The sequence below is a fragment of the Ochotona curzoniae genome, unplaced genomic scaffold (genome assembly GCF_017591425.1).
Source record: "Ochotona curzoniae isolate NIBS_2020 unplaced genomic scaffold, NIBS_Ocur_1.0 contig_2723, whole genome shotgun sequence".
NCBI classification, from domain to species: Eukaryota; Metazoa; Chordata; class Mammalia; order Lagomorpha; family Ochotonidae; genus Ochotona; species Ochotona curzoniae.
The window spans coordinates 1,967,833-1,989,292 of NW_024465573.1; the positions used below are offsets into that span (position 1 = coordinate 1,967,833).

At 39.9% G+C, this 21,460-nt stretch overlaps 2 protein-coding genes across 3 annotated transcripts; one reads left to right on the forward strand and one right to left on the reverse strand.

Annotated features, from left to right (window-relative positions):
- Nucleotides 1-2,395: 2,395 nt before the first annotated feature.
- On the reverse strand, nucleotides 2,396-3,331 carry LOC121154245 (olfactory receptor 8D4). The gene has a single exon (XM_040977200.1). It carries the CDS (start codon nucleotides 3,329-3,331, stop codon nucleotides 2,396-2,398), a length of 936 nt encoding a protein of 311 aa, XP_040833134.1.
- Nucleotides 3,332-12,826: 9,495 nt separating this feature from the next.
- On the forward strand, nucleotides 12,827-15,397 carry TMEM225 (transmembrane protein 225). 2 transcript variants are annotated; one of them, XM_040977201.1, is made up of 4 exons: nucleotides 12,827-13,216; nucleotides 13,722-13,868; nucleotides 14,167-14,301; nucleotides 14,926-15,397. In XM_040977201.1, the coding sequence occupies exons 1-4, from the start codon at nucleotides 13,036-13,038 to the stop codon at nucleotides 15,165-15,167; spliced, it is 705 nt and encodes a 234-aa protein (XP_040833135.1). In that variant the 5' UTR covers nucleotides 12,827-13,035; the 3' UTR covers nucleotides 15,168-15,397. The 2 variants fall into 2 exon arrangements, with proteins under 2 accessions (XP_040833135.1, XP_040833136.1); XM_040977202.1 differs by lacking the exon at nucleotides 14,167-14,301 and having other exon boundaries at nucleotides 12,833-13,216.
- Nucleotides 15,398-21,460: the final 6,063 nt, after the last annotated feature.

Here is a 21,460-nt window from a genome sequence, read left to right on the forward strand (position 1 = left end):
CTACTTGGATTTTTTATTGCCTCATGACTCAGATTTGGTAAACTTGATGTGTTCAGAAATCCCTCCATTGCTTCCAGATTCTTTATTTGTCGATCTGTTGTTGCTTGAAATAGTTCTTGATCATCCTATGACTGGGGTACCTATTGTTCTATTTCCTTTTTTGTCTCTGATTTCTAGAGATTCATCTATTATCCCTCCTTTATATTGATTAGTTGGACTAGTGGAAAATCTAGTTTGTTGATTTTCTAAAAGAATCAGCTTTCTGATTTATTAATCCTTTTTAAGATTTATTTGTTTGTTTGTTTGTTTGTTTATTTATTTATTTGAAGAGGAGAGACAGAGAGGAAGATCTTTCATCTGCTGATTCATTCCCCACAATGAATGGCCACAATGGCCAGAGCTGAGCTGATCTGAAACCAGGAGCCAGGAGCTCCTCCAAGTCTCCTGCACGGGTGCAGGGTCCCAAGGTTTTGGGCCATCCTCGACTGCTTTCCCAGGCCACAAGCAGAGAGCTGGATAGGAAACAGGGCTGCCAATATTAAAACCAATGCCCATATGGGATCCTGGCGCATGCAAGGCAAGGGCTTTAACCAACACACTACTGCACCAAGCCATCCTTTCACTTTCAGTATCTACATGTCTTTATTATTGACACGTGTCTAACTGTAGATAACTGATGTATGGGTTTTGTTTTGTTTTTTTATACAGTCCACTCATCTATCTCTTTTCATTGGTAAATTTAAATCTTTCGTATTCAGGGTATATTGGTAGGTGGTAATTTGGTCTTGTCCTTTTAGCATCAGTTTCTTTCTTATTGCTTGATCTTGGATCTGGAGGGAGCAGACAAGACTTTACCTTTCAAGAATTGTGTTTACGTATCCTAACATCTGGCAGTTAGCTGAAGGTCAGATGGTACAAGGTTCTTGCCTTTGTTTTGTTCAACTCAAAATGAACCTAAAGCAGAAAAGTGGCAAGTATTCTTTGAGAACATTTAAAACAAACCAATAGCCTTCTGCTACCTGAAGCAAATAATTACTATCTACTTACCACCTATATTGCCTAAGTCTCATTCTTGGAACATCAAATACCAAATGATGAGACCTTGTTAGCTTAGTCCCTTATTGAATTTTTTTCATAGAACTGCTGTAACATAATCTTGGCATTTGACAAGCCCTTAACAAAACAACATTCAAGAAAAAGTCTACCACATTTATTGTGAAATCGTAATGATGACTTCCACCATGATGTTCAATATTTTCTTTTTTGCAATTTATTTATTTTTGTTGGAAAGGCAGATTTAAAGAGAGGGAAGGAGAGACAGAGAGAAAGATCTTTCATCCACTGAATCAATCCCTAAAGTAGCCACAACAACTGGAGCAGAGTCAATCCCAGGCCAGGAGCCAGGAACTTTCTCTGGGTCCTCCGTGTAGATTCATGGTCCCAAGGCTTTGGGCCATCCCTGACTGCTTTCCCAGACCACAAGCACGAAACTGAATGGGAGGTAAAGCACCCAGGACACAAACCAGCATCCACACAGGATCACAGCAGATGCAAAATGAGGATTTAGCCATGGAACCGCCAACCAAACCCTGATCAATATTTTCTAAGAAAATATTTGTAAGAAAATGTCCTCTCGAAATTTGCAGTGGTTTTTCTGATGTGTATAAACAGTGTATATTTTACCTTAAGGACCTAAACTCAGAAAACTAAAAATGAGCAGTATGTTTAAAGTTATTAAACTTTATATTTAAAACATTCACTGTTTTACTGTCACACTTGATGTATGTTTTGTTAACATTACTGCATGCACATATATTTTTTAATCTCAAGATACGCATGAACATGAAGGTACTTTTAAGTTTAGGTTAATGCAAACAGTTTTGGAAACCTATATATCTTTTTTCATCTTAATACTCACGGACATCTCAATTTTTTTTAAAGATTTATTTTTATTATGTTTTTATTGGAAAGGCGGATATACAGAGAGGAGAGACAGAGAGGAAGATCTTCCTCCCCAGGATTCACTCCCCAAGTGAGTGCAACGGCCGACGCTATGCCGATCCGAAGCCAGGAGCCTCTTCCAGGTCTCCCACACGGGTGCAGGGTCCCAAAGCTTTGGGCCGTCCTCGACTGCTTTCCCGGGTCACAGGCAGGGAGCTGGAAGGGAAGCGAGGCTGCCGGGATAGAACCGGTGCCCATATGGGATCCCAGGCGTGCAAGGCGAGGACCTTAACCACTTGCGCCACAGCGCCGGGCCCGACATCTCAATTTTTTTAACCAAAATGAACTTTCAAATCTATTTTCCACAAACCTTTTGAAATATCTTCATATACATAAATATACACACATACAAAGTTATGAATACATAGATTAATATTAATAAAGAACACATTCCTTATGAAGCGATTTTTCTCCTTAATAGTTTCATGAGTGCATTTTTGACCTCCTGATTCCTCAGACTATAAATGAGTGGATTCAGCATGGGGATTACAGTGGTATAAAACACGGAAGACACCTTCTCCTGGACTACTGAACTTCTGGAAGCAGGTTTGAGATACATGGACATGAGAGACCCGTAAAATATAAGAACAGCCATCAAGTGCGAGCTGCAGGTGCTAAAGGCTTTGGACCTGCCCTCTTTGGAGCGGATGCGGACAATGCTGTTGAGGATAAAAGCATAAGAAATGATGATTGTCAGGCTAGTCGCCACCATGTTAAACCCACCGATGACAAAAATCAGAAGTTCATCAATATTAGTGCTGGAACAAGACAGTTTAATAAGGGGAACAATGTCACAGAAGTAATGTTTAATGATGTTTGACCCACAGAAAGACAATCTTAATATACAGCCACCATGAATCATAGCATCTGTGAAACCTACTGAGAAGACAGCAGCCACCAGCAGACAGCAGGTCCGCAGGGACATGATGCTGTGGTAGAGCAGTGGGTGGCAGATGGCGACGTAGCGATCGTAGGCCATGGCTGCCAGCATGTAGCACTCAGAAATGACAAAAATGCAGAAGCAAAACAGCTGAGCCATGCATCCAGAGAAGGAGATGACCCTATCTCCATATAAAAACCCAGCCAGCATTTTGGGAGTAATAACAGAAGAATAGCAGAAATCTAAAAGAGACAAACTACTGAGAAGATAGTACATGGGTGTGTGGAGTTGAGAGTTCCACCTAATAATGGCAACCATGCCCAGGTTTCCCACTGTAGTAGCCACATAAATCCCTAGAAAGAGATAGAAAAGGGGCAGTTGAAGCTCTGGCTGCTCAGTGAGTCCTGAAAGAAGAAACTCGGTCACTGTGGAATAGTTCATTACATCCATTCTCCTCTGAGAAACCTGTGAAGGGGAGAGGAGAGCCACATTAGACAGGCAGAAAGAAGCCCAACTTGTCCCCAGTTCCCCAGAGCCAAGATATTTCCAGTTGCATGATGAAAACCCAGATGCCAGCACTCAGCAGAAAAAAGAGCGAGCAAGCATCTCTTTCCCCTGGATTTTTATCCCATCAGCACTCTTTCTTAGGCTCTCCAGCTTCTCAGATTCCTTCAACCAAGGACCAAGTCCTTCATTCCAAAATGAGAGACAAAGATGAACACTGGAGACCAAGATCATGTCAGTAGAGGGGCAGTTCTAAAACAAATCAGTTTAAGACGTACATACAGACCAGGCTGCAGGGGAAGACAGTTTTCTTAATGGCACATCTACCCAGGCTGACCCTGTCTCGAGAACTTTCAGCAGACACATCAGCTTTGTCAAGGTTTCCAAAGGGTTCCACATAATTTAATTCTGGGGACATGTTCACGGGTCTTATATGAAATAAGTAGCCAAACATTGTATAATTTACAGGGTTAACTTAAGCAAAGGACAGCCCAATCTTCTCTAGGACACACAACCCTCTTTCCAACCTTGTATGACGACAGACCTTCTTCACATTTATTTTGAAAACATGCTGCAGCACTGATGGACCAGAGCACACTTGGGGAAGCCGTCTGCGTTTGTGGGAACGTTCTACTTTCCATCCAAGTTGATGTCCATGCGGGAAGTTCATTCTTCTTACGGTTCAGTGCGTTTGGGTGTTGCTGTAACCGCAAGCCTCTTTACATCTTCTCAAGTTCTGGCCACGCTCTGGACTCAGCCTATCTCTCACCAAGGCAGTGAGGATTTCAGCATGCTCTCCTGCTGCCATTACTGAAGTGTCAACCACCCAGATGATGGTATCCACATGGACACTCCCACATGACATTTCCTGTCTATGCACAAACTTCTCTTCAGGAGGGGGCAAAGATATCATACATCTTGCAGCTGCCTGTTCTGGGATCTACCATGTCCCTGCTTTGAAAAATCTAACCATTTCTCTAATGTTGATCAGCTCACAAAGCCCTCTCCACATTCTCACATGTACCCAGAGATCCTACAGGGCTTGCTCAGATATCTCAATCAGCATTTTTTCTGGTTGCCAGGAGTTCAGAACCTGCCTCACTCCTTCTCTTCAAGAAGTTGATTGAATCATTTTTGCCCCTAGACATTGTTGCCCTTTTAGGGCAAGGTACACTTCCTTTGGCAATTTGGGTTCCCAAGGATGAAAGTGGTTCTTCCTTGTTTCCTAGATTCTTCTCGTAGTTTAAAACAAAGATTCACAACACTGAAAATCTGCTCTCTGATTTCAAAATTCTATAGAATATATTGTCAGGCATGGGGGAACTTGTTCTTTTGTCGTCTTCAGGGATAGAAATGGGGAGCCCTATGCAAAACAGGGGGTCCAAATGCCCTTTGCCTGTTACCAAACACCTTAGAATCTTTCTTTCTTGTCACCTCTTACCAACTAGCACTCAGATAGTTAGAACCTACACAAGTAAGGAAGGAATGTTGGAAGAGATATACACCCAGTTTTCTGCTTTTATCTCATGAGTTTTTCCATATATCCTTTTTACCTGCCCTAAATTTCACAAATACACAAACAAAACTCAAAATGTATTTAATCTTCCCACATTCCCCTATTCCAACCGGGCATTCCATCAAAGTAAAATGTCTTCTACCTTGCTGGTGTCCTTTGTTTTATTCCAGTGTCCTTCTCTGATGGTCTTTTCAGATACATCTCTCACATATGTTGTACTTCATCGAGCATTTCTGGCTTGGTTCTTGCTAGGCTGCCTGATATGGAGCCCAGCAGTGGCAGTAGCTCTTGGGAGCTTATTAGAAAAGCAGAGCTCCAAACCCTACCCGCACCCCTATGGAATCGGGATCTGCGTTTTAACAAGATCCCCACAGAGCTTAAGCACACATCGAAGTTTCAGAGGTACTATGAAATCTGCTTTCTTGTGTTTTCCTTCTCTACCTCTTTTTTCCCTCTATGTCAGAAAGCATGCATGTTCAAGTGAACCTGATCTCCACATGCATTTTCTCAAGGAAAGCTTTCCTAAATAAAAGATAGAAACTCTACAATTTCATACATCAGTATTTTTCCATCTATATGTGGATGCAGCAGGTCTATAGCGGTGTCATATATATGCCAAACAGCTTGTTATGGAAAATTCTAGTATGCTTTGTGTCTGGATGAAGAACATGCAAACTATGTCTTGCTACACACAAAAATTAGAAATAATAAACTAGCGACAACTATAGCTACTCCACTAATAAGAGGGGTGGAACTTTGTTAGGCTTTTTGTCTGAGCACCCGCTAGAATAACCCACTGCAGTGACTCATGAATCCCGTGTACTAACAGTTGTCAAGGCATTAAGATGAGAAAAAGAAAGGAAGGGAAGGAAGGAGGGAGGGGAAAAAGGGAGAGAAGAGGAAAAAGTATTATTGTATTTTTGCAGTCGTATCAATAGAACTCATGAAATCTGTTCCCTATATGTTAATAGATTTTAAAGTTATTAAAAATACATAGAAAAATGACTTTTTTAAAGTTTGAGTGAACCCCCTAGTATTAGTATTACTATTGAAGACAGTTCTAACCCCAACTTTATGGCTTCTAATATGTGAGTCATCCAAGTTTCTCTATCATATTTCAGCCCATAAATACAATAATTGTTTCAAAGGATCATGCAAATCAGATGAGACCACTTTGTGCCTTACAGTTCATGCATTCAAATGTCCATGTGAATATATTTAAACTTGGAGATTTCATAGATTCATTCACAGAATAGCACCAGTCTACTAACCAAGAGAAGCAGTCAGTACATAGTGAGGCTTGCGTGGGGGTACAGGGTCTCTTCCATCCACTCTCATGTGTCAGTGACCTGCAGACACTCGGAAACCGAAGGGTTCCTGTGCACCTTGGCAACTGATTCCAGAGTAAGCCGCAACATCTACATAAGGTGAACACGATAATTCCAAAACTCACCCTCTTCCTCCTAAGGTCTACAAGGGAGTTTCTCTGCTTTCTCCATGCCTTCCTCACGGCTGAATGCAGAGAAGTGAGCTACCACCTTCTTCCTTAACTTTAAACAACACAGCTAATGGAACTTTAATTCCCAGTCCTAGTATTTCATGTCTAGAAATAGACCAGTAATCCCAAGGGTTGCTTACCTCCTGAGCTCTGTTGTTAGAATATTTGTAAGAATTCTCCCCCAAGCTGTCCTATACTTCAGGGTATCTACAATAGAATAGGCACACCAAGAGAGAATTCAGAACAGCCTCTTTGGAAATTTGTCATTTAGTGGAACTGATGTATTTACTGCTAAATAATTGAAAAAACATGTACAGCACTGGGCACTTATCACAAGAAGGAGGCATGATCTTGGGGTCACTGCTTTGGCATTGTAAGTTAAGCCTCTGCCTGTGGTGTCAGCATCTCATATGAGCACCGGTTCAAGTCCCAGATGCTCCACCTTTGATTCAGCTCTCTGCTAATGTTCTTGAGAATGCAGCAGAGGATGACTCAAATCTTTGGGCCCACACATCCACGTAGAAGACCTAGAAGACGCCCATGGCTACTGGCTTGAGACAAACCGAGCGCCAGCCAAGAGAAACAGCAAATGGAAGATTCTTTCCCTCTCTCTGTCTTTCCCTTCCTCCCCCTTTTTCTCATCCTGCTTTTCAAACAAATAAATAAACCTTTGAACAATTATAATGTGAAAAGCTGAAGAAAAGTGGGTTGACAAGGGAGAACTTTCATTTACTAGATAACTCAAAAAATAGATGAATTTTTAAGAGAAATCAATCATAAAAAATAAAGTCTATGATATTATAAAAGCAAACACTACTGCTATATTTTGCCTATATTTAAAATCAAACAGTATACATAATCACATGTTCTACTTGTCCTAGAAAGTTTATCGCCTAGAAATCCACTGGAATTAAATTTAAAAATTCAACCATAGTCTACATACCTCTTAGTAGTGTGTGAATTATATATATTATGAATATTTTTAAATAATTAATAAAAGAGCATTTGGCAAAAGTAATATCAGCCTGTTGTGATTTTGTCTATCACTACCTCATCGTTAAAGTCTCTTACTTTGGAAATAAAAGTTAAAATTATTTATAACTTTACATAAAGTCAAATGAAGAAATGCATCCCAAAGACAAAGGGAAAGGTGCAGATTGGCATAGTTCCTTTTCGCTAGTATGGATAAATCAAAGTTGACTTAGCTAGAGTAATGTTTTTATAGGTAAACCAGAAACTCCTCCCAAAATATAGAGAGAAATCTTAGCTCCAAAATAAGAAAAGTACAAAGTGAGAGGGGCTGAAATTGTTTTGTGTTGTTGCTATCTTTTTGTGCTGCTTCAACCTTTTTATGCTTTATTTACACTCCTTGGAGCTTTAAATTGGGGTGTTCAGATTTAGGTAGAACCACATGACCCATTTGACTCCTCCAGTCTCTCCATCACTATCTTAATCCTTGGAAAACAAACTTCCACTCACTATGGCAATTCAGTGCTGCACTCTCCAGCAGCAGCGGACGCCTCAGCTGACACCTCAGCCCGGACGGAGCCAAGCAGAGGTGACGACACACCGCTTACGTTGATGTCTTTGCTGATTGTTATACGTAAGAAATACAAAGTCTTAGCAAGATTTATATTAAAACCAAATTTTTGTCTTTAGTTTAGACCACTCAGAATGGTTGCAACCTCTTTGGCTGGTCAAATTGGTCAAATCATAGTTTTTCTTCATTTGAAATTTTCAAGAATCCTAAATTTTGATGAAAATAGATTTAGAAACAGCCACACTATATTACTTGTGTCCAAAATGCTCTGCAAATTGCACACCCTCCATAGGCACACACACACACACACACACACACGGAGCGAAGAGGCAAAAGGAATTGATATTTGCTGAGGACTGATCCAGATATTCTGTGAAAGTATTCTGTTTTTATGCAGAAACCACTCAATAAGGTCAATATCTGGCATCAGTTTGCTGGTGAGATCATAGCAACGCAGCGTGCTCAGGATGCTTGCTCAAAGCCACACAGCTGTTAAGTGGCAGAGCCTAAAAGCTGATCTAGGAATGTCGGATACCAGAACTCATGCTGCAAGAGAAAAGTCAGCAGGTTGTTTGTAAGAAAGAGACAAACAAGACAACACATTGACTCAATTGACTAATCCTCCACTTCCAAGCTCCAGCATCCCATATAGGTGCCAGTTTGCATCCTAGCTACTACACTTCTGCTCTAGCTGCCTGCTTGTGGCCTGGGAAAGTAGTGAAGGCCCAAAGCCTTGGCATCCTGCACCCGTGTGGGAGACCCAGAAGAAGCTCCTGGCTCCTGGCTTCAAATCAGTTCAGCTCAGCTCTGAAAGCTGTGGCCATTTTGGGAGTTAGCTAGCAGATGGAAGATCTTTCTATCTCTCTTTGTGTAAATCTGACTTTCCAATTAAAAAAATAAATAAAATTTTAAAAAATGAAAAAGAAAGTGACAAAAAGAATTCATTGGTCTCCTCCTACACAGTGTAACTCCTGGCCTGCTTCTTTTTGAAGAATGAACCAGTGGATGGAAAAGGTATCTCTCTTTCAATCCCTCTTTCTCTCTCCCTAACTTTGCTTTCAGATAAGTAATATGTTTTAAGAAAAAAAAAAGAGCATTTATGATGGTACATAGAGAGGTCATGGGTGCTATCTTTTCACTTTAAAAAGCGAGAAATCAGTATCCAAGGGAAAGCCCCAGAAATCACACAGTTCCAGCTGCAGCTATGAAACCTCAGCCCTGAGAGACTGAGCCTCGGGGATCACTGTCGCTTCCTAAGCCTTCCTGGTTCACATTCATGGTTTGCATCACAGGGGCACCTAATCAGGATGCTAAGGAGACTCGATTCTGAGTTAGAATCATAACTATTTCATTTTCTTGTGGTCTCCAGAGCTCACACTGTTTAGAAAAATATTTTAATTTCCCCAGATGGGACTATGTTCAATTATTTTCAAGTGATCTATAATCATTAATGCTATGGTATTATAGTTTCTACCTTCTAAGATACCTACAGGTAGAAAGCATCTTTTTGTTCATGTGCATACTACCACAGATGGATTCCAAGTTTTCAAATACTTTCTCAGACTTTTGTGATTACTTTCATAAGGAAACCATGATTCATTAACGATTTGGTGCTTTTAACTTACAGGCCTTACTAATCTGATAGCATGCATATATACATATATATAAATATATAAACATGCATAGATATACTCATATATATGTATGCAGAGAGAGAAAATGAATAACCATGAATTCACAGGATTCTCATTTTCAAACCTATTAGGATCTGTTCCTGAAGCGGGTAACTGGTACCTGGTTTAATGGCTACGCCGCTGGTTGAGACACCTCTAACCCATACAGGAGAATGTGGTTTCAAATCCTGGGTTCCCTCTCACTTTCAGGCTTCTGCTTATGTGCAGCCAGGGAAGAAGCAGGTGATAAAGGGCTTTCTGCCCTCCACATGGAAGACCTAGGTTAAAAAATAAATGCGCATTATAAATCAGAACATTAAAAGTCATGATAGAAAAACAAGTACGGCAAATGTCACAAAATTTGGACAAAATGTTTTAACACATAGTTCATCTAAAAAATCATACAGTTAACATGTGAAAAGATTGTCTGGCATTGGCATGAAATGGCAAACTGAAATTAAAATGAGTTACTACAAAGTATCTGTTACAATAACTTAAATTTTAAAAAAAAAGTATTGATAGTAAGTATGAGCAAGGATAGAGCAATTAGAAATTCCAAACTTTGCCATGCAGAATACCAAATGGCACAGCTTCTTTAAAACACAGTTCAGTCCTGTATTTTTTTCTTAAGTTAAGCACATAAATACCATATACTCTCTCTTCCAGTTATATACCCATGTGAAATATGAATATAGGCTCAAAGGCCTGTGTGCTAAAGCAGCCCTACTGAAGATTGCTAAAAACTAAAAGTCAAAATGTCCACTAGCCATTTATGAGATTTGATGATAAAATGTCACATTGTTCCATGTCCACTGATAAAATCAAATTGTTTGAAGTTAACTGCTGAAGCCAATGCAGTGGCATAGCAAACTAAAGCCTCTGCCTGCAGTGCCACTATCCTATATGGCAACAGTTGAAGTCCTGCTGGCTCATTTTTGATCCAGCTCTGTGCTATGGCCTGGGAAAGCAGCAGAGGTCAGCGCAAGTCCTTGGGATTCTGTCCCCATACGAGAAACCAGGAAGAAATTCCTGTCTGATTTCTGTCTTCAAATCAGCTCATTTCCAGCCATTGTGTTCAATCGGGGTGTGAACCAGCAGATGAAAGATTTCTCTGTCTTTCCTTCTATCTCTAACTCCACCTTTCCAAAAAAAATCAATAAACCTTAAAAAAAAAAAGGCAACTAACAAGGTACCTCACTAATTTAATGTACCTAGAAAGTATTTTACTAAGTGAAAGCAGAGTTGTGAAAAGCTACATTCCGCTGGATCCTAATTTACGTGACACTACAGAAAAGGCAAACCACCTGTAAGAACAAAACCGAATCAGTATTCGTCAGGAAGTAGCAATGGGGGAAGAGGATTTCCTACAAAACCATAAGGAAACTTTTCACACTAGTAAAGTATTTAGCAAACTGAATATTGCACCAATTATATATTCTCATACATGTCTCAAAAATTCCTCAAACTGTACACTTAAAAAGAGTGAATTTCATTATGTGAAAATTAAAAACTCAGAGAATACACTTTTTGAAAATATCTCAAAGCATATTTGTCTTTTTTGGAGAAATTTTAAAAAGGAATATAGCAAGAGCAGTGTTAAGAGGGAAGCTTACAGAAATAATTGCATACCATTTTTAAATATAAAAATATATATGGGCACGGCGCGGTGGCGCAAGTGGTTAAGGTCCTCGCCTTGCACGCCCGGGATCCCATATGGGCGCCGGTTCTAATCCCGGCAGCCCCGCTTCCCTTCCAGCTCCCTGCCTGTGGCCCGGGAAAGCAGTCGAGATCGGCCCAAAGCTTTGGGACCCTGCACCCGCGTGGGAGACCCGGAAGAGGCTCCTGGCTTCGGATTGGCATAGCATCGACCGTTGCGCTCGCTTGGAGAGTGAATCATCGGACGGAAGATCTTCCTCTCTGTCTCTCCTCTCTGTACATCCGCCTTTCCAATGAGAAAATAATAAAAACAAATCTTTAAAAAATAAATAAATAAATATAAAAATATAGGCACTGGGATTCCCCCCTCCCCTCCCCTGTAAAACTGTGTCGCATAATGCAATGTTATCAATAAAAAATAATAATAATAAAACCAAAAAAATAAATATAAAATATAAAATAGACAAGCTAATGATGCATCTCATACACTTAAAAAAACTAAAAACTGATTTCTAAATTTGCAGGAGATGAGAAATCATAATCGGAGCAGAAATAAATGAAATTGAAATTTTTTAAAAGTTCAAAAAATCAATAAGACATAAATATGGTTTTGTCACAAAGATCAACTAAATATACAAATACTTTGCCATACTAAAAAATGAGACAGAACTCAAAATTAGAAATGATGAAAGAAGGTTCAGTGCTGTGCTACAATAAGCTATGCTTTCACCTGCAGTACCAGCATCCCATATGGGCATCAGTTCAAGACCCAGCTGCTCCCTAGTAATGTGCCTGGGCATACAGCAGAGGACTGCCAAAGTCCTTGGGCTCCTGCATCCATGTGGCTCCTGGCTTCAGATCAGCCTAGCTCTGTCCATTGCAGTCATTGGGAAGTGACCCAGTGACCAGGTCTCTCTCCCTGACCAGGGAGGGCTCAGGTGATAACTCAAGCATGCAGCAGACCTGTATTGAGTTCCAGTCTCCTGGCTTCAGCCTGGCAGAGCCCTGGATAATGCAGACATTGAGTCAGTGAATGGCAGGTTGAACATCTGTGTGGATGTGTGTCACTCTCTGTCTTTCAAAGAGAATGAGTATGAAATAAATGAAATTAGGAAGCAATGACTCATTGCATCAGACCATGTTTTTGGCTTCATTGATCTATTTCCTGGATGCCTACCGAACTAGACATATCTGGGGCCTTCTAAGGGAGGATCCAAGTTTCTTCAAAACATCCTCAATTTTGAGTTGTTGTTTTCATTTGTGCTACAAATTATCTGACTCCTCATTTCAATGATCCTGAACTCCTCCACTCACTGATGCTATGAAATGTTAATTCATTCCGGGACATAAAATTCCAGCTCTAAAACCTGAACTACTTTGTCACACGTGTCAGTCTTTTTGGAGGGGTCTCTAGTTATCCCTAGATCTGAGTGTTCTCTGTAAATGTGATATCATATGACCCTCTGTACCTGACAGCTCTGTCAGCTCTCTCAAGTGAGCACCGTTCTTCCAGTTTTCTAGGCCCAAGGGTCAAGGGTCAAAAGCAATAGATAATTCCATGGCAGTTAACAAACTTGAAACAAGCTGGGCCCATTTGAGTGGTGGTGAGTGGAAATTATCTACTCTGTTCCACAAGCTACTTTAGCTTCTGCCATTGCTAAGGCCTCAGGAGTCACTAAAAGTCCAGATTTTGCTTTTGCCCCTGATGGATAATTAAATCAGAGAAGAAGCGATCTGTGCAATTTTCAGCTAGAAGTCCCAATCACAATGATTCACATATCGAGAAGAAATATACAGGCTATCAGCACGCTCGCTGCCTCCTGGGCCACAGTCTTGTTGGCCATAGGGATCATTGTGGATGATTGGGTCGAACTGACCCCTGATCAACAACAGTCAAAGGTGAACCACAGTCCGTGGATGGAATGCTGCACTGCTACTTGGCCGGAAGGTCAGACCTACACTCTGAAAAGAAATAAGTGGGGAGGAAGGGTTCATTGTGATTTCACTTTTCACCTCGCCAGCTTTCCGTGACACAACTTTCCAAGCTGCCACGTTCCCATTTCCATGGTCAACACAAACAAGGAAGATTCCAAAATCTACCACTTAGATATTTGTTTAGAAGTTTATCTGTTTATTTGCCAGACATTTGAGAAATCTTGGCAATAGAGTGCCAAGAGTGTGAAAGGAAGGCAACTGGCAAGAAGGAAGAACAGGTCATACTGCCTCCAGAAAAAGACTGAATGAGTTGGAGTGCTTAACGAGAAATGAGTATTGAAGAAAAGAAAAGGGCTTAAATCGTTTCTACTTGTTCGCCCTCACTCAGCTCAAGAGTCCCTGCCCCCGCTTGCGCCCTTTTCCCCTCTCTTTGTTATTCAGTCAAATCTCTTACTCTATTCTCACTTTGACTTAGAGATTTTCCAAAACCCCATCTCAATAGCTTTGCTTTCCAATAGATGACCTGGCGAAGATCAGAATGATGATGGTTGCAGTCCTCAGCATTTCCTTCTCCCTGAACTTGGTACTCGCTCTGGAATATACCTACATGATTCCTCACAACATGTGTATGCACCTCCTTACTGCCACTGCAGGTTTTGCTTCAGGTAACTTCCAGCTCCTCTAACACAGGTGAGAGGTGTAACAGGTTAATGGGTGCAAGTTGCATCCTCTCACTGGCCTTCCTAATTTTCTCAGGCAGACATGTAGACTGTTTCTGAATTAAGTCTGCTATCAAAGTCTGAGCAATCTTGGAACAAGACATGGCCCATCAAGGCGAAATGTGGGAATTTATGTGTACCTTGGTGATACATTGAACAAAGGAAGTAAAGTTCTTGAAAAAGAACTGTTGTTTTCTCTCTCTCTCTCTCTCTCTCTCTCTCTCTCTCTCTCTCTGGATATCAGGTATCCTTCTGGTCAGCGCACTGCTACTATACCACCAAAAGCTAATGCAAGGTGAATCCGTGTACTTCATTAAATTCAAGGTCTCCCTGGCCATTTTCATTGCCTACGTAAACGCTTTCTTCTTTTTTGTCACTGGTGAGTGTCATCAGGTCTTCTGAGGGATGACAAGAACTCATCTAGCCCAAAGACAGGATGGGACAGGGAAGTAGATGGTAAGAATTCCACTCCTGAATTTTCCAAGCTAAAGCTCATCTTGAACCATTAGCAGGACGGTTCCCACAAGAAAAGGGCTGGAGGGGCCTTTGTGTGGTGAGCTGTGTGAAGTGCCTTCTATGTTTCACATCTTCTCCACTCCAGAGTAGAGATGATTGACAAAGTCACACTCAAAGAGCACGGCTGGGCCTGGTTGCTCAGTTACGGAGAGGGAGCACTGTGCAATATCAGCACAGCTCAAGCACAGGGAGAAGCAATGGCTGACACCAAATGGGCCCGTCTCAACAGATCTTTCAGTTTTCATTTATAATTGCAGTCCTAAGCCCAGAAAGAGAAATTGTTCATTTAAAAAAAGAAGAAGCATTTAAGCTATTGTGCATATACCTCCTGCCTCCTCCACTAAACCATTCCCCTCCCAGATGGCACTGAGTACTTGGAAGGGATCTACTAGGCTTTGGGTCAAGGCCTTCTGCCAACATGAAGGGAAATGTGGTCTGGATTCTTGATTGTTCCTACATCCCTCTCCCTGGTTTCTCCTTTCCCTAGGATTCTTCTCCATCCTTCAGTGCAGACAGTTCACACATTGCTGCAGATGCCTGCATATCATTGATTCTGACAAAGACCATGAGACTACACACCCACCTAAGCCTTCTGTCCAGATGACACCGTTGCGAGAACGCACTGTCACTCCTCGCAGCATTGTCCGTGCACACTCCTCCATCAGCTCGAAGGACGTTATCCCAAGCAGATCACAGGTCCAATCACGCCGCGTCACCTGGGCTTTATGATTTGACAATCCATGTCTTTCACTTGGTGCCCATTTTCATGTACAACAGCCTTGTGACTGCACATCATGTGTGTTTCCAACCATCTGCCTATGTGACTTTACATAAATCACTCAATAATGTGGAGATCTGTAGAAAGATCCAGAAGATAGCCTTATTTTTTTTAATCTTGACATGTTAAACCAATAATTTCTCCTATACCATGTGTTGTTAATGTAATAAAAATTACCACATAATTAAGATGTTCTGTATTCCTAACTGTATGTATTGCAAAGATTCATAATGATGTAAAATATCTCTTATGTTGTTATGAAAAGTTTCAAATATACAGAAAAGAACACAAAACAATATGATAAACACCTATGTACACATCACCCAAATGTGTGTATGCTATCATTTCCCCTAGAAGTTTTTCAACTAAATTCATGTATAGAGGGGCAGGAGTCTAATCTAGTAGTTATGCTGCCAGTTGGAATAGTCATATCCAACATGAAAGTAGTCGACTTTAAATCCTGGCTCCGCTCCCAATTCTAGCTTCCTACAAACACATATCCAGAAGGCAGCAGATCACAGCTCAAGTAAATGTATCCTTGCCACACATAAGGAAGATCTGGACTAAGTTCCTGACTCCCAGCTTTGAACTGGCGCAGGCCCCATCACATAATCATGTGAGGAGAGAACCAGCAGATGGGAGCTCTGAATGTATATCTGCTTCTCTCTCTCTCTCTCTCCCCCAACTAATAATAATAAATGCATCATAAATTAAAACAGTAAGATATACTTGTTATTCCTTTCATGTTTTTCTAATCTCACTCTCCTCTATTTTTAATTTTTTAGCAGTACTTGTTTATTTGAAAGAGTGGCAGAGAAGAAAATACAGAAAGAGGAAAAGATTTTCCATGCTCTGCTCCACTTCCCAAATGGTTGAAGCAACCAGGGCTGGGCCAGGCTAAGCCCAAGTGTCAGGAGTCCCATCTCGGTCACACACATAGGTGGCAGAGGATGTGAGTGCCCTGAAGTACTTGAGCCATCTTCTGCTGCTTTCCCAGACATATTACCAAGGAGCTGGATAGGAAGCAAAACAACCAGAACTGGAATTGGCACTACAGCACAGGATGCCCACCATCAAGGGAACAACTTAACTGTCCGTGTCATGTCACCAGCCTCTCTTCTGCTTTGTTCACCATCATAAAATACTTTTAAGACTCATTACTGAGCATTTTATATTCATATTAGCCTTTCAACTTCCAATGTATACATCTTTATATAGGTAGCATTGCCTCATATCTCCAGGATACAGTTGGAAAGGTAATAAACATCATTTTCTTCATTTTAATAAAAAGTCTCTATAATCCCAAACATTGTTTTTGTTCTTTTTAAAGATGTGTTAAGTTATTTGAAAGAGTTACAGAGATATCTAGATAGAGAAATCTTACATCTATTGGTTCACTATCCAGATGGCTACAGCAGTCAAGCCAAAGCCAGTGCTTCTTGGGGCTCTCCCACTTAGAGTAGGGGCCCAAAGAATTGGGCTATATTCTGTTGCTTTACCTAAACCATGAACAGGTAGCTGGATTAGAAGCAGAACAGCCAGGAGAGGAATTTTGGTAAAAATATGAGATGCAGTATCTTACGCAGGTGCTTTACCCACTGCACCGTTAACACTGGCTGTTACTCCATGATTTTGATCCGGCTTCCTATTAATGTGTTAGGGAGGCCATAGATGATGGTCCAAATGTTGAGCTATTGTGTTTCATGGGAAACACCCAGCTAGAGCTCATAGTTTCTGATTTTGACTTTGTTTAACCCAGGCTGTTTAGAATATTTGAGGAGTAAACCAGGGGATGAAAGATACCTCTATCTATTTATCTATCTATCATCCATATCTCTCCCTTTCCCTATGCTTGTCCTCTCTCAAATCAGCCATTTCTTTTAAAGTTTTAAGGAAACAAAAAACTTCAGATTTAAAAATTCAGCATCTAAAAAGTAGAAGATACATTCTTTTCTAATGCCCTTCGCCCAGTTTTAAAATATTTAACAGGTGCCTGATACATGATAACAAATACTTCCATGCACAGTTGGTAGCTAGTGACACACTGCTGCTTCAGACCTAAAAGCAGAATTAAAGGCCCATTGAAGACAGGAACAGTGGATTTGAACAGATTTCAGTAGAATTGGCCAGGGGTAAAAGAATCATATGCAAGAATTCTATAGGGACCATTGATTACCAATTAAGAAATAAGTACATAATTATCCAGCTAGTGTTCCATAACTGAAAGAACAGAAACTTCAACATTTTTGTGGGAAAAGGTTATAGAGATGATTTCAGGGGTCCAGCACTGCGAAGTTTTCCAAGAAATCTACTTTCAAGAAAGCAATCTCAGGTTATGAAACCGTGGGATCAAATTTTAATCGTCTGCAGAACATTAAAATAGCTCATTGAGTAGAAGTGTGTGTATCCAGCAAGCACTGTGTCTAAGAAAGCCAAGTAGTTTTAAGATCCTCATAATATCAAAGGTTTTATTTTGAATAAAAGTCAGATTAAGCAGAGAGCCGTGTTAGCTCACGTACATGACATATTCATATTTTCACATTTTTGCTATCTAAGAAATCAAGCTGGTATTTTTTCTTCATGCTTTATCCTTCAAGGTGTCTCTGCTTCCATCCATCCTTCTTCCACTTTTGTTGTTGTTCATTTATTTTATATGAACAACATATATGTTCATATATTTATTTATTATCAAATGACTACTGAGTGCCATGCACTGTTGTGTCTACTGGTAAGTACTTCCTCTCATTTTAACTCCATTATTCTAAACAGAGGGTATTTGTGGCATCTCCGAATGGAAGTCAAAGAATTAACATCACAGAAATATAATGTTTTTAAAGATCTATTTTTATTTGAAAGAGCAGAGTTAGAGAGAGAGAGAGAGAGAGACCTTTGATCTGCTGGTTCACACTCTGAATGGCCATATTGGCCGGACAGTCACTGACCTGAAGCCAGCAGGCAGGAACCAGGATCTCCCACATGGCCTAAGGTCTTGAGCCCTTCTCTTTTCCCAGGCCATAAACAGGGAGCTGGGTTGGAAGTGAAGTGGCCAGGTCACAAAGAACAGGACCAGCTGCACGTTGGCTTTGGCCAGGCAAGAGGGGCTGATGAATCCACAGAGGTTACTATCATCCTGCACTCATAAATCTAGCCCTCTGTTCATTCTTACTGGGTGGGACAGACCACTTTGCAACTTCAACCAACTTTCTCAAGGCCAGTTTCTGGAATTCTTACGCAAGTATTACTCATCTGTTGAGCTGAACGGGTACTCTAATTAGTTAGAAACAGTGAGTGTTTGTTCATCATAATATGTAAAAGCATATCTATTATCATCATAGAGAATGAAAGCTGTTTAAACAAATTTTCAAGTCTCAATATCTGTGATGGCAGTAAAGGACAAAAAGCTTTGTATGAGGAGCTAGAAGAATTATCATATCTGACCCCATTAACTATGAGATCTTGTATAAACACTTATTAGAACCTCAAGATTTCCATATTTAATATTTTTGGTTCAATGAATTCATCCCTATGGTCCCTTCAAGTTTTTGTCTTTATGACCATTTTTCTTCCTGATACACCATTTTCCCAACCTAGTTTTGTGTAAGAAGAGAAAGTCTTCATTGAAAATCCAGTCAATAATTTAGAAAATGGAAAAAGAAACGTTAATAACTGTTAAACTACTTTTCTCAAAGTTATTCTAACTTTGAAGAAATCTTCTAAGCTGAAAACCAGAAATTAAGAACACTAACCAGCAAATGAAAGAGAATCTGTACTTGTCTCTATTTGTTATAGGTACTATATGCTGATTATCAATGTAATATCCAATTCAACAGTTATTTTCATATACTGATAATCTGTCTCAAAAATCACATAGTTCTTCATTTAATTTTTGTAGTTATATAAAAATATGGATGTCTACAGAACAACTAATCATATGACTCATAATTTGTGTAACATATTCTATCATATTTTGAAAAACATTCTATGTGAAAATGATTCATGTATTTATTAACTCCTTGCCAAGTTACATTTATGTCAGTCCAACCTTTTCCGCCCATTTCCCAACTGATTCTTCCAGATATAGGTCTCCAACATTTTGCATTCCTTCCAGCCATTTTAGAGGTTAAAAAAAAAAAAAAGTTTGTTGGGCTCCCTTCAGCAGTACATACACTAAAATTAGAAGAGTCAATTGTTCAAAGCCGTACAAAAAGGCAGATGCCAGAAGAAGTGTTGAAACAGTTCACTCCTTACTGTTGCCCCCACACTTTGCTGAACATCAGCTATTGCATGTTTACATAATCTACCTTTGGCATTCCTGGTCTATTACTTGTTGTCTAGTCCTCTAGTTTCAAATTGAAACAACCAATCTATCAGGTCCTGTGCTAAGTGTGGGGTTGGTTTCCAACTTACTCAATTTCTCTTCAAAACAGAAGCTGTTCCAGAGGCTCTCCACCTGGGAAATGTGACCTGCCAGCAGTTGTCACTGTCATCCTTGTTATCTTTACTAGGCTTATTCATTCTTCTGGTCCAACAAATAGTCTTGCAAAGTTTCAGTTGCTGAAGATCTGTCAGTGGAAAGTCAAGGATACAAAGCCAAAGCCAAACAAACAGTGATAACAGAAGCTGTCCCTTCTGGAGCGTACGATCTAAGGAAGGCAGAAAATTAATGAAGAAAACACCTGCTATCATCTTGATTGCAGTAAGCTCAAAACTAAGGCTTCTTTCTGAAAAAAATTTCATTTGAAAAGGTGACTTTGATTTTGTCTGGTTCCTGTTAGCATCTCTTTGTTTCTATTCACAATTCATTTGTTCCACAAATCAAGATATCATTATTTTAATAAGAGAACTTTGTCCCCATCTTCACTGATTCAGATAAGGAAACACTGGTTTCTTAGAACTATCTGACATTTCTAAGTTTGTGGTAACCAAACTCCCTAACAAGTGCGGAATGGTTCCCATCCACCTAAAAGTAATTTTCAAATGGATTTGGGGCTGAACAACTTGCTGTTGAAGCACACTTTTGCTTCCTTTGACATCCTTGGCCCAGGTTTCTACATCTTTAAATGAAGAGAATTGACCACCGCCATATGCCTTTCCAGGCTAAACACTTTCCACTTCTTTTGGATTCCATGAAGGCAAGCACACTACCTATTTAAACTTCCATTCACTGAACACAGAAAATATTCAGTTATTTACTAAAAAGATAAACCCAAATTGGATGAGCTCCTTCCTTGAGAATGGCACAACAGAGCAACGGTAAACCTTGGAGCCTGTACAGTGGCATAACAAACAAACCTTATTACCTATTTTTTTCTTGCTGTGTTACACATTGTCTATTTATGAGTTGGCGTCTACATAGTTATGGAAATTGAACACTACAATAGTAGTACAAAACTTTGGGAAGGATGCAAAATCCAAATTATCTAACAGATGACATTTTTCAGGGTTTAATGATGAGAAGGTAACAAAGAAGGAGAGATTTTAAATAAAAGAAAGAAGTTTAGAATAGTCAAGCGCACTATTCCATTTCTTCTACTAAGTTTCAAATTGTTACAGGGAAATTGTTTACTCTTCCTTTAAATTATCAAACAACTCCAGGGAGCTTTATATATAAACTAAAATCAAAATGTCAATGAAGTAGTCAAAGGATGTGGTTAAGAACTTGCTTTTTATTTTTTCTAACATATTGGTTACTCAATACTATGTTAATTAATTCCATAACCTTATAAATTGTTGCTGATGTTATGTTATGTTGGAGCTTTTAGTTGATCTGTAGGATACTCTGCCGGCTCTACCTTCAGACCGGAGAAGGTCTCCCCAACAAGCCGTTGAACTTATCTGGACAGTAAGATGCTGGACTCTATACTTGGTATATGCTTGCAATGAAAGAATCTCTACTGAACTTGAACTGTGATTATGCAACAAGGTGGAGGAATCCACCATGGGAGGACGGTTGGGGGGAGGGATGGGGGAAATTCCAGTGACTATAAAACTGTGTCACATAATGCAATGTAATTAATTTTAAAAAGTGTAATCTAATTATATTGATGGTCTAACATTGACATCTTAATCTGAAAAGTAAGTTAAGATTTCATTACACGATCGCCCTTGGCCTTTTGGCTAAGACCAAGTGTAGATTTCATTACATGGCAGAGGAGTCAACCTGTGTGAACTATAGAGCACTATTCAACTCTTAAAATGGTTCAGTCTGGAATCATTTGCAATATTGTTTGAGTAATTATTAAAT

Excerpts from the sequence above, each read along its gene's own strand:
- LOC121154245 (XM_040977200.1), bottom strand. The coding sequence starts at position 3,331 with ATGGATGTAATGAACTATTCCACAGTGACCGAGTTTCTTCTTTCAGGA.
- TMEM225 (XM_040977201.1), top strand. The coding sequence starts at position 13,036 with ATGATTCACATATCGAGAAGAAATATACAGGCTATCAGCACGCTCGCT. Across the intron at positions 13,217-13,721 it reads CACTGCTACTTGGCCGGAAG|ATGACCTGGCGAAGATCAGA; the intron begins GTCAGACCTACA and ends GCTTTCCAATAG. Across the intron at positions 13,869-14,166 it reads CACTGCAGGTTTTGCTTCAG|GTATCCTTCTGGTCAGCGCA; the intron begins GTAACTTCCAGC and ends TCTGGATATCAG.